Below are 12,221 nucleotides of genomic sequence, written 5' to 3'. Positions count from 1 at the left end.
GTCGTACCCCACAGTTGAATGCCATACATCCAAATCGGCTTTATAACCGCAATATATAAAAGCACTTTGTTGTCTAGGCTAAGTTTGGAGTTTTTATTTAACAGCCAATTTAAATTTGCAGCTCTAATCTTCATACAAGTTATTTTACTAGAGATGTGTTTTCTCCACGTGAGCCTTCTATTTAGGAGAATACCAAGATATGTTACTTCATTTGGGGTACTAAACTATTGTTTATTTTTATTGCCGGGCACATCTTTGGTCTTAGCGAAAATGTAATATGCTTACACTTCTGTTCATTCACCTTTATACGCCAGCTCGCTAGCCATTCTTCGACAGAACTTAAATGCTTCGCTAATATTCTTTATGTTAAATTGTGACATTTGTTACGGTACACTATAGCTGTGTCGTCCGCAAAAGTTGATTAACTTCATTATTAGCTGTTGGAAGATCTGCTGTATGTAGATCCTGAACAGGATATATTAAGTATGCCATGACGCTTGTAACACCTACAAGGAAACGTCGGAGATACATATTATAAAATGTATATATAAATGATCAGCTTAACGAGCTGAGTCGACTTAGCCATGTCCAGCTGTATATACGCGAACTTGTCCCTCAGTTTTTAAGAAATCGATTATAAATTTTTCACGCGATCTTTTCTCCCAAGACCGACATCTGACTATTATAGTCTGACTATTATAGCATATAGTTTACTAACCAACCGATAAAAACAAAGTTCCTTTTACCTCGTTGTTTTTACTCTCGTCTAGCACAACTAAAATTCAAATATTTTCATGAGAGCCATCATCCATCAATCATCAGAAGGATTATTAAACACCTACTTTTGTATTTTTCTAAGTTCAAGGAAATCTTTCCGCACCCAAAATAAGCTTCAATACTGACGTGCGTGAAGCTTTGCTCTACTCACTGAACTTGAAATATTTCGTCAAGTTTTTGTTAAGAAAACCTACACAACAACAACTGTTTAGACAAGTGTAACTCAAGCACTGTGGGTATATACAATAAATAAACAGTTATAAAGCAAATTGGAGTTACTTAAACACCTTCATGCTTACATAGTCAACACTTTAGATCAAGATATAAACAAATTACGCATCTAAAGCTACAATCCAGCTGCAGTTATCTACTTGGCAAGCAGAACCTTTGATAAAAATAGCTGATAAAAAGCTGCTAAAGCTGTGTGTGAGCACACATACAAGCACAATGATAAATATATATATTATATATACTAAAATATATATTTTTGTGTAAAGATGCTGAAATATTTTATACTTAGTACAGCTAACTGGCACAGTTGTCTGTGTAACTGGTTTTTCGATTACCATGAGAACGTCTCGAGGGGCTTACGAAGACAGTCTGTATTCTGAGCGCGAACGGTTTACGATTTAATTAAGAAACAGTTAACTTTTCATTTTTTACGCGTTTTTGAACTGGAAGATCTCTATATCTCTATAAGATAATTGCTGTGTTAATTTAGATGAAAATATGTGGCGGAAGCTGCGGGGCTAGCGAGAAAAATGCGGAAACAGCACATAAAGCGTGAAGCAGCAGTGATTGAGGTATAATTATTGTAATTAAAAATCATAAATACCAAAAAGCAATAAATTACATTTAGTTGGTTCAAGAAGAAACGTTTAAGTAATGGTTTTTGAAGCCTGCCAGCAATCGAAGGCCTTTATTCCAGCCGAAAAGTGTAATACTGAATACAAAAATTATATTTAAGTTATTTAAGTGTAAAGCGAGCATTATTTAAACTGCGTTCACACGCTGATTTTTTGCTACTCATTATCTGCAAACTCTCCTTTGGTCTCGCTGAAACGACGAATCCTCGCTTACAAAAAGACCGGTTTGAGCAATAAAAGAGTTCGTGTGGGAACGCAATCAGAACTGAGATTGAATTCACTCTTTTATATGAAAAATTTCTTTTAAAAAGCTACCAGAAACGATCTAAAGTATACAGTACTGTATACCCAGACTTTTAGTAGACTTCCAAATACCTATCTAAGCTTAAAGCACCTAAAGCCATTTTTATAATACATAAACTGCTGATATAACTTATTACTATAATTTTTTAAAGGCAGTGGTTATACAAATACATATGTACATTACTTAAAAAGCCGAATATCTCGAGAAGTATTAATGATAGCGATTTTGACCTCGAACTTTTTTATAGCAAATAAAATTTTCTACAAATTTGTCATGTACGTTTTTTCTATAGCTCTTGTCATTTATGAGATATATACAAAAAAATGCGAAATTCTTGGAAAAATCGGATTTAGAGCCCCGTACTACCTCGCCGGTGTGAGTTACGACTTTGTTGCACTGGGCACTTTTGTAGAGTGAAGAATTCTGAGAAATCAAAGTGATGCCATAAAATACCTCTGATCTGTAGGAATTTAAAGATAAAAACCCACGATTGTAGTGTATTTTCTATGGAAAATTTGTATAGGCCTTGGTCCAGTTCTTAATGTTAATATTAAGGGCTAAAATTTTCAGGGAACTTTTTTTAGGGTATTTCCAAGGAAATTTCGTGTTAATATTAAGGGCTAAAATTTTTAGGCAATTTTTTTTAGGGTATTTCCAAGGAAATTTCGTGACGGGACTGAAAAAAATTATAAGCATATAAAGTAGAATTAAACTTGGAAACGTGATGCTTAGATGTATTTCTTTATATATTTCATATTATTTTTATATTTTATAATATTTTCGAAATCACTAACTCTAGTCTCGGCTATCGTGTACGCTTTACAAAAAAACCTATCGAGTTTAAGATAATTTTTTTCGCAGACTAAATGGCGCTTTATACGTTTGTTTGAAAGCGTATGCATCAGCTGATCAACTTTTCTTATAAAGAAGCGCTCAGTCTTTTAAGAATCGGCGCATTACATAGGATATCAAATAATTTTCTTTTAGCCAGCTATAGAACTTCAGCATACACTCTGAGCCGTAAATTCAATTTTAAGCAAAATTTCTAAGAAACAAAAATTTATTTCAGTGTCCGAAACAAGTTTTGTCTAAAAGTAGTTTGGCTTAAATTACCTTCCAGCAAGAGCTTTTTTGATCATGGAAAGAAAAAACTTCATACTCCAGTAGCTCATTGCTGCAGGTAAACGTAGAAAGAGGAAATTAACGCTGCTAGGTACTGCAAGCTTTTGAGCAAGTGAAGAAAGTTTTTTGCTTGAACAGCCATTGTATCCATCTATATATATACATATATACATATATATAAAAAAAATGTATATAGAAATGATCTGCATGATACGCCGAGTTGATTTAGACATGCTCATCCCTTTGCCTGCATATATGTATACGAACTAGTCCTCCAGTTCACGAGATAAAGATCATTGCAAACATCTTCTCCTTCCCAAGAAGCTGCTTATTTGTCGAAATCATCGATATTAGATCACCAAAGCATATATGTACATAGCTGCCATACAAACTGAACGATCGGAAGCAAGTGTTTGTATGGAAAACGTTTCCATTAGAAGAGATGTCTTCACGAAATTTGCCATGGGTTATTGCCTAAGAAAATGATGTAATCTCCATTCAGATCGAGTAGCTGTAGATTATGTATTTAGGAAGTATATTATAACTTGAAGCCGAAGTTAACGTTTAATTTTTTGGGTTTGCCGTTAAATAATCGTTAAGAATTGAATGCTAGTCTAATTCCATAGCCTTTAAGCATAAATCCATCAAAGCCAGTGCTAGCAATGAGTCATTTGCCGTACTAACTGCAGTAATTTGCATAACCTTTAATTTATAGCAAAACTCAACGCGAAAATATTGCATCTTATCTAACGCTTAGACAACGTTATCAGCAACCGTCAAGGCTATCTGGCGGCTGTGGCTAAAAAACAAAAAGGAACAAAGATCAAAAATTAAAAAAACAAAAGTTAAAATATGAAATAAAAAACACAAAGATAATAAAATAATATTTTTGCAAAAATAAATAAAGCCGGAGAAACCAGATAAGGAGTGCTTATCGAAACAGATTATTTTGCATTTTAGCTGGTTGTATACCGTTACATAGAATAAGTAACACCAACTTAACTGTTAGTAGCTGCTAATAAAGAAAGGTCTTTCACAAAGCGCAATATAAGCACAGATTTGTCTTAGCAAACACGCTAGACTTTAACATGTGAAATAAATATCAATTTTTGAAGACTCTCCAAAATAATATATAATTGCTCGCTGAAGAATTTTTGCTTAAAATCTTTCGTTTTCATACAAAATTTTAGTTTATGGCCGACTTCCTTTCATATATAATAATATAGATTACACACGCTTTGTATATAGACTATATATCACCGAAGTTGAACAACAACAACATCATCTCAAAATCAAGGTTGCCACTTTCACCAGTTGCATGCAATTTTTATTTTATATTTAATATCAATTCGCCATGCAACAGCCTTTACACACTTATGACACTCATTTGACCTTTATCACGCCGACACGCCCCTCAACATATGCATACATACGTTCGCGTAACGTAATTATGTTGATTGAAAATTTTCCACAACACAATTTTGCGCATATTTTTCGTGGCCGCAACAAATCACCTTAGCTAAGTGGCAACGTTTAACCCTTCACTGGTCAAAATTTGATGCAGCTTACGCCCATGAAAGTGGCCAAGTACGAGGGCTGTACAAAAAATACAGGTTTCCATATTATATACCGTACTTACTGTTGTTTCTTCTTCAAGTCAAACATTGTTAAGACTTCCGTACTTTTTTAAAACTAACACTTGTGTGGCTTAAAACAAATACTTTTAATATAAAAGTTTGAAGGTAGAATCAATAGACATTATGATGCTTTAATGAGATATCATTATGCTCTTTATTCTCTTCTCTCGCGTACAGATAAACTAACTTGGAAACGAAGGAAAAGTAAATTATGCTCAAAGCTCTAATATTTCTTAATAAAAGCTCGTGTTTTTTCGTTTTTACTTGTCACAACTTTTTCAGATGCAGAAGCCTTGGCTCTGTCTATGACTCCACATGGTGGATTATTTAGATGAAATAAATTAAAAGAAATTTACTTTGGCCAACACAAAAATTGCTAAGTGAATTTCGATAAAAGAAGTGAGACCTACGGACTCTGAATTAAAGGGTTCTGTATACTTCTTTGTAATATTTATTCAAAAAAGTAACTAGTTTTGCAGTGGTGTATCTGCGGCTACAGTGAATTATATTCTATAGAGTCATTATGTGGTGGAGGGCTCTAGAAAATACCACCAAGATATTTACCATACCAAGAAGTGAGACCTACGGACTCTGAACTAAAGGGTTCTGTATACTTCTTTGTAATATTTATTCAAAAACGTAACTAGTTTTGCAGTGGTGTATCTGCGGCTACAGTGAATTATATTCTATAGAGTCATTATGTGGTGGAGGGCTCTAGAAAATACCACACTTGCAAAGGAACTCGAGAGTGTTTAATGGGCAGCGCTCATCAGCATGTGTGGTACACTAAGGTCCACTCCAACCATGGCACTTAATGCCATCTTGCAGATAGTGCCCGTAGATAGCGTCGAAGGTGTGTGGCTATCATACTTAGAGAACTTGGGTTCCTAAAAGAACAAGTGTCTGAACACTCGAAATTCCTAACACACTTTTATTTCTTACCGGATTACTTGGATCATTGGATCATGGAGACACCAACCTAACTCTGGCCGCTCCTTCTTGGCCTCCTTCAGAGAAATGACGATACACTCAGAAAGTAAGGCGGCGATACTAGCCTTGAACTCATGAATACTGCGTTCAGGGTTGATCAAGAAGTGCAAAGACCGCCATCAGTATAATGGGAGCGGAGCTAGACCAGCTCTACGCCACCATCGGTACATGCGCTGAGTCCTTTTGACCCTAGATCGATCGCAAGATATTTAGTGAACTTTTTGTCCTCAGTAAGACTAGCTTTTAACAGGCCATTTCCCTATTGGCGTACAAGTGTCTGAACATTCGAAATTCCTCACACACTTTGATTTCATACCGGATCACTTGGATCATGGGTCGCCAAACCGAACTCTGGCCGCTCCTTCTTGGCCTCCTTCAGAGAAATAACGATACACTCAGAAAGCAGTGCGGCGATATATGAACACTGCGTTCAGGGTTGATCAAGGAGTGCAAAGACCGCCATCAGTATAATGGGAGCGGAGCTGGACCAACTCTGAGTCCTTTTGGTCCAAGATCGATCGCTAGATATTTACTGATCTCCTCAGTAAGACTAGCTTTTAACAGGACATTTCCCTATTGGCGTCCATGATGTACAGCTGGGAATCTTACCCATCTGCAAGAGCTGTATTGAAAAGTACGATGTGGAAACAGCTCAACACTTCCTTTTTGACTGTCTCGCGTTTGGGGTGTTAGGACTACAATGTGTTATCTCTCTAGATCAGCCATCTAACCAAACCTAACCTTCGCTCATTTCTGTATGTTACGGACATATCTAAGCAAATTCAAAACTTTTTTATAAGGTCTCTGATGTTCCTTTCTCGGTGTTACTTGGCAAACTTGATAATCAGGGCATAAATTATGCATAAATTTTTCATAGCAATCACTTTAACTTATGTATACTTATATACTACTATACAGTAGAGGCCCGCTAATCCGGATCAATTAAAACCGGCCCCTATCCGGAATATCAGGGAATCCGGATTACCAAAGACATATCAGAACTATGTACTCGTATTAAGAAAAAATATTTATAAATTTCTGTTTGTATATTATAACAAATAATACACATGTTCCAAAAAAAAAAACTTAAAACAATAAGGCATAAAAGTGAATGTAGTGAATAATAAATATGTGATCCGGATTAGAGAATACGGATAGAGAATGTCGGTCCGGATTACAAGGGACATAATAGAAATTTTGAATTTTTTAACCCTGTCCGGATTACAGTGGAATCCGGATTAGGCCGTGTCCGGATTAGGGGGCCTCTACTATACTGTAGTATCTCCCAGAATACCAAAATGAGACTCCTGACTAACAGAGTCACTAAATTACGATAGTGACAATTAGAGACATGAGACAATCGTGACAAGCAGAATACCGATATTAAACTCTTTTAAAATGCCGAAAAGAATTTAACAATTATTTTCTGGACTTTCCCGATCGCCTTTTTGAGTTTTTTGAGTTTGTATATCACAAAGAAAAGTTTTAGCTTTCAGCTTTGCTGTAAGACCCACAGACTCATTGATCACCTCTCGTAAGCTCCAACTTTACTGCAATAAACACACACGTCTTTCGGCGCATGTGTAAAATAAATATTTCCTTCGCAAATTGCGCCAATGATACGCAGCAATGACCGACCGTTCGACCAGCCAGCAACAGATATGCAACCACAACAACAAAAGTAAAATAGCAACAAAAGCAGCAGTTTATTTATTTATATCTACAGCTGTTGGCGAGCTGTGGAGAAAGAAGTTGAACCCACCACCTTCAATTTTATGTTGCACCAAAATTATTGCTTCGCGGTTTGTTTTCGATTAAAACACACACACACACGTACACATGCATGCAAACTACGCTGCGCTTAAGCGCCGCTGTTTGCTATGATTTTCACTTTCGTTTTCAACTTTTATTGCTCGTTCGCTGGTGTGCATGCTGCCGACACAGGCAAATCAAGCAAGCTGGACAGCCGGAGGGGGCAAGCGGACTGTATATATTGGTGTGTGTGTGTTTGTATATATTTGTTCGCCTGCTCTTGATGACTCGTTGGGCGGCCGATCATTCGGTTGATCTCCGCTTGCTTGATTATTGTCGCTACAGTGGCTTATTGTTGTTGTTATTGCTGTTGATTTCGATTTCATTTGCAACGAAAGTGAAAATATCGAAATGTGTGTATAAAAGCAATGAATTTAAATAAATTAACGTAAGTTAATCACCGTCGTATTTATGCGTGTCGCAGCCGCTGCGTGCCAATGGCGCAGGCGCTCGGCGGCCGATCTTCCGCAGCTGTGCTGTCGGCATGCGCTTTCGATTCACTTGCTGAACTTTATTTGTATTTCTCGTGATTATTGAATATTTATGTGTTTCTGCCTTGTCGGTGCGTGTGTGTGTTTGTTGTGAACGCCTATCGTTTACCAGCTTTCTTGCGAAGAGATATTAATGAGGGTCAAGTCACTTGAGAAACCGCTTTGGGCGAACACACGGCGCGATTGGCATGCGCATTGGAGTGGAGTGTGAATTAATTTCGTGCGGTGTGGATGAGTTTTTTTTTTCATATAAATTTAAGTGATTTTTATTATTCATTTTAATACCACAAATTATTATTTTTTTTCTCAATTTCACATATGTACGCACAAGTGTGTATGTTTCTTTCAACAATATATGATTTTTTTCAAAACCACTTATGATTTTTTTAAATTCCCCTTGTGCATTTTTTCTTATTTCACATTTTGTTGTTGTTGCTTTTTTATTACTTTCTGTAATATATTAGTTTCTTATTCAACCTCGCCTGTGTTTGTTGTTAATTATGAGGCTGTTAAAATTTTCACTGACAAATTCCCGCACACACATTTAGGCCCATAAAGATAACGAAAAAAAAAATATTTTATTAAAACTATGCACCCATTGTGTTGAGCTAAAAATAGTTAATGGTTTGGTGAAAACTATTAAGCCGGCAAGTTTGCATATTGAATTGAAAAGAAATTTTAGTGAATTTTATGGTTTCACGGTGAAATTTTGATACTATTGATTAGCGTGCGCAAATTATGAACATGTTTTGGCAATGAAAAAATGTGGGTTAGAAATTGGATATCAAAAAAAAAAACAATAACATAAAAACCTGAAATATTAACTTCGGCTGCAGCGAAGCTGCAATACCCTTTACAGCTGCATTCCTTACTTCCTCACTTAAAGGTATAAAAAGCTCTCTATTTGATTTTGATCGCTGAGGTTGTATGGCCGATCCGATCTAAAGAAAACTTTTGAAGGGTTAAAACATTGCTTTGATTAGCTTAAACGGACTCAAAACGGTGAAAAACTCAAGTAGAATCAATGTAAAGCGACAACGCATTATCGTGGTGCAGAAACCGAAAATTTTCGGCCCATAATTCCGGCCTCTTTTTAGGGATAGCTTAACACAAACTACGCGTAATAGTCAAATAACATTCTTTGCTGACGTTTGAACGCTCGGAAAGCATTCGGAGTGTACTATATCTCGACAATCGAAAAAAATAACCTTGATTTTTCAACAGCTTTGAGGTGTTTCTTCTGCTTCGGCTCACCTTTACCACGATATTCGACCGATTGATCGTCTATTTCAGTGGTAGCATAGACTGCATAGAATCAAGACTCAACGCCAGTAATAATACGTTTCATGATATCCTGGTAGACGGTAAGCGTGGTTTCACAGACGTTAACGCGACGATGTTTTCGAAAAAAATTAATGATTTTGGAACTTATTATGCTTCCACTTTTCTTATTCCCAAATGATCTTTCAAAATGGTGTTCACCGATCCTTCCGTTATTCAAACGATGCCAGTAAGAACTCTGACTGTTAAGCGTCGATTCTCAAGCACTAATTCCTTTATGTTGTTGACGTGTTGATCTACAGTTGATGTTGATGGTCGTCCTGAACGTGGTTCGTCATCAGCGCGTTCTCAGTGAATAATTTGTAGCGATCAGAAATACTTGTAGGTAATTAAGAAGCAAAGTCCTCTCTCGACGAGCAAAAGCCAAACTCTATAAGTCGCTCGTAATTCCCGTCCTGTTATATGGTGTAGAGGTTTGGACGATGACAACAACTGATGAGTCGACGTCGCGAGTTTTCGAGAGAAAGGTTCTGCGAAAGATTTATGGTCCTTTGGGCATTGGCAACGGCGAATATCGTATTCTATGGAACGATGAGCTGTACAAGATATACGACGACATTGACATAGTTCAGTCTATTAAAAGACAGCGGCTACGCTGTCTAGGTCATGTTGTCCGGATGGACGAAAACACTCCAGCTCCGAAAGTATTCGACGCAGTACCCGCCGGGGGAAGCAGAGGAAGAGGAAGACCTCCACTCCGTTGGAAGAACCAAGTGGAGAAGGACCTGGCTTCGCTTGGAATAACCAATTGGCGCCACGTAGCGAAAAGAAAAAACGACTGGCGCGCTGTTGTTAACTCGGCTATAATCGTGTAAGCGCTGTCAACGCCAATTAAGAAGAAGAAGATATTTGGCACAGATGTATGCATTTTCAAGTCTTAACAAGCTGCTGAAGTCGGCAAGTACCCGCAATAACATATCATGTTTTGACAAGCTCTGTTAAGAATTATATGACAGGGAAAACCTGTATGTCCAAGTTCAAAAACAAGCAGCAGCTACCTAAAAGCGCATGGCTTATGGAGAAAGTCGTTGAGACTTTATTTATGAAATAAAATCAGATTTGCTAAGCGACGAAATACAACTGCAGTGTCTACAACGTTAGTTACTCGAGAGAACTTATTGGCTATAGCAAAGAAATTCAAAAACAATAAAGTGACTGGAATTGATGTTGACTCCAACAAATCGCCGAAAGAAGCTATAACTGTAAAACTCTTCCATAAAATTTATAACGCTTGTATAATACTAGAAAAGACGTTCTCCTTAACATGACGCAAGAAACCATCAAAAATAAGCTTCTTCATACCGCTCTTTGTGAATGCTCGACGGTGTGGGTAAAGTGTAAGTAAACATAATAAGAAACCTCTTAGACAAAAACAGAGGAGAGAAACCATATTACGAAAATATCGCAGCGGCGGTGGTTCAGCTCATTCAAATGACGGTGGACGCATAGACTTATATCGGACATTCATTTATGAATAAACAGACAAACTGCGGCGCTGTACTTCCTCCTGACCCAAGCCATAATTGAACATGGGTGCTTTAGCAGATACCGCTGTAGTTAATCCGACATGCATAGAGTTAATAGAGGACTCTCAACACCGATTCCTTTATTGCTATCACGAAGAAAAAACTACAGTCGGTGGAAATTTTGAAGACACTCACGTCGACTGTGAAATGGAAAACTGTCAGCGAGGCCAAAAGCCAAAGACTGGTCAGCTGCGAAACAAAAATGTTAACTAAAATTATGAGATAAAACACTCTCCCATTTTCGGACGGAAAGATGGAACAAGCATTTTCGAGAGAGTGCTCGCTGGAAAGATATTTAGCGCTAACGAAAAAGTAATCACCGGGCGCCAGTGTATAAATTCAACGCGGAACTAAAAACTCATTTCTTATGACAAAAATTTATATATTTTTCCAAAAGCCATAACTCATAGGTACATAAGCGTATTAGTACATGTTACAAATCATGTCAATTTGGGTTTGCACTCAATCGGAAGCGACGGTTTATCCGCGACGTCTGACGAATCGTCTAACCCTTCTATTGACATTGACACTTCCTTCTGAAAGCGCATTCCTGCGCTGTATCTGCAATTCTCTTCTGCGCAAACGACGACGTTCCTGTCTGAGTTCTCTCCTTTCGCGACGTCTTTCCCTCCTTAATTCCCTCCTCAATTTTCTGATTCTTCTTTTATAAGCACTTGTACTTGTGCTGTTCGAGGAAGTAGTCGTGGATGTAGAATTACTACTGGTGCTGGCGTCGGTAGAGTTACTGCTGGTAGAATTAGCAGCAAGAACTTGTTGCAACACGCAACATGCGACCAGCACTAAGAACAACTTCGTGGGCAAATTCATTTTTTGAACTGTGACTTTTGCACACATTTCACCGCCTTTATATAGTGAATGCTTTTCGGGGGAAAAAAAATAATTTAGCAAAGAACAGTTTGTTTTGACATCGATATTAAGCAAATATTTATTTCCAAAGTCGAATATGGTCTGTTTTCTTGTATTCTTCTACCAACTATCGACGGCTTGCATAATTTGGTAAACAAATTGTTGGTATACAGCACTGGCATTTATTAGAAGTGAAAATATTTGTCGTTCGAACCAAGTTAGTTTAGGTTTTGAGGCTGATATCTGCGTTGGAACATTTTTGCGCTGCGGCTTGTACTGTTGAAGCAACGGTCCCCTGAAATGGCATAACTATAAATACAGTTATCTATTGACGAAAAATTATGTTTAATCGTTTTAATTCGATTTAGACTCCTCAAATGTTGAATGTTTCCCTTGAAGGGAAATTCGTTTGACATTTTCGAGATCCCATAGGTTTTGGAAGAAAGATAAGTGTACTTAGAAAATAATCTGGTACTATTATGCACGAA

The 12,221-nt window shown here is 37.2% G+C and overlaps 1 protein-coding gene across 1 annotated transcript in view; it reads left to right on the top strand.

Annotated features, from left to right (window-relative positions):
- The first annotated feature begins 1,468 nt into the window (after window positions 1-1,468).
- LOC120773477 (disheveled-associated activator of morphogenesis 1) overlaps window positions 1,469-12,221 on the top strand; it is a 63,187-nt gene continuing 52,434 nt past the window's right edge. Inside the window, exon 1 of the mRNA XM_040102395.1 lies at window positions 1,469-1,580. Coding sequence (XP_039958329.1) covers window positions 1,539-1,580 — 42 coding nt within the window. The 5' untranslated portion in view covers window positions 1,469-1,538. The remainder of the gene's footprint in view (window positions 1,581-12,221) is intronic.

This window comes from Bactrocera tryoni, chromosome 4 (genome assembly GCF_016617805.1).
Source record: "Bactrocera tryoni isolate S06 chromosome 4, CSIRO_BtryS06_freeze2, whole genome shotgun sequence".
Classification (NCBI taxonomy): domain Eukaryota; kingdom Metazoa; phylum Arthropoda; class Insecta; order Diptera; family Tephritidae; genus Bactrocera; species Bactrocera tryoni.
The sequence above is the reverse complement of the archived record's forward strand: the minus strand, read 5'-3'. Positions and strand labels throughout refer to the sequence as shown.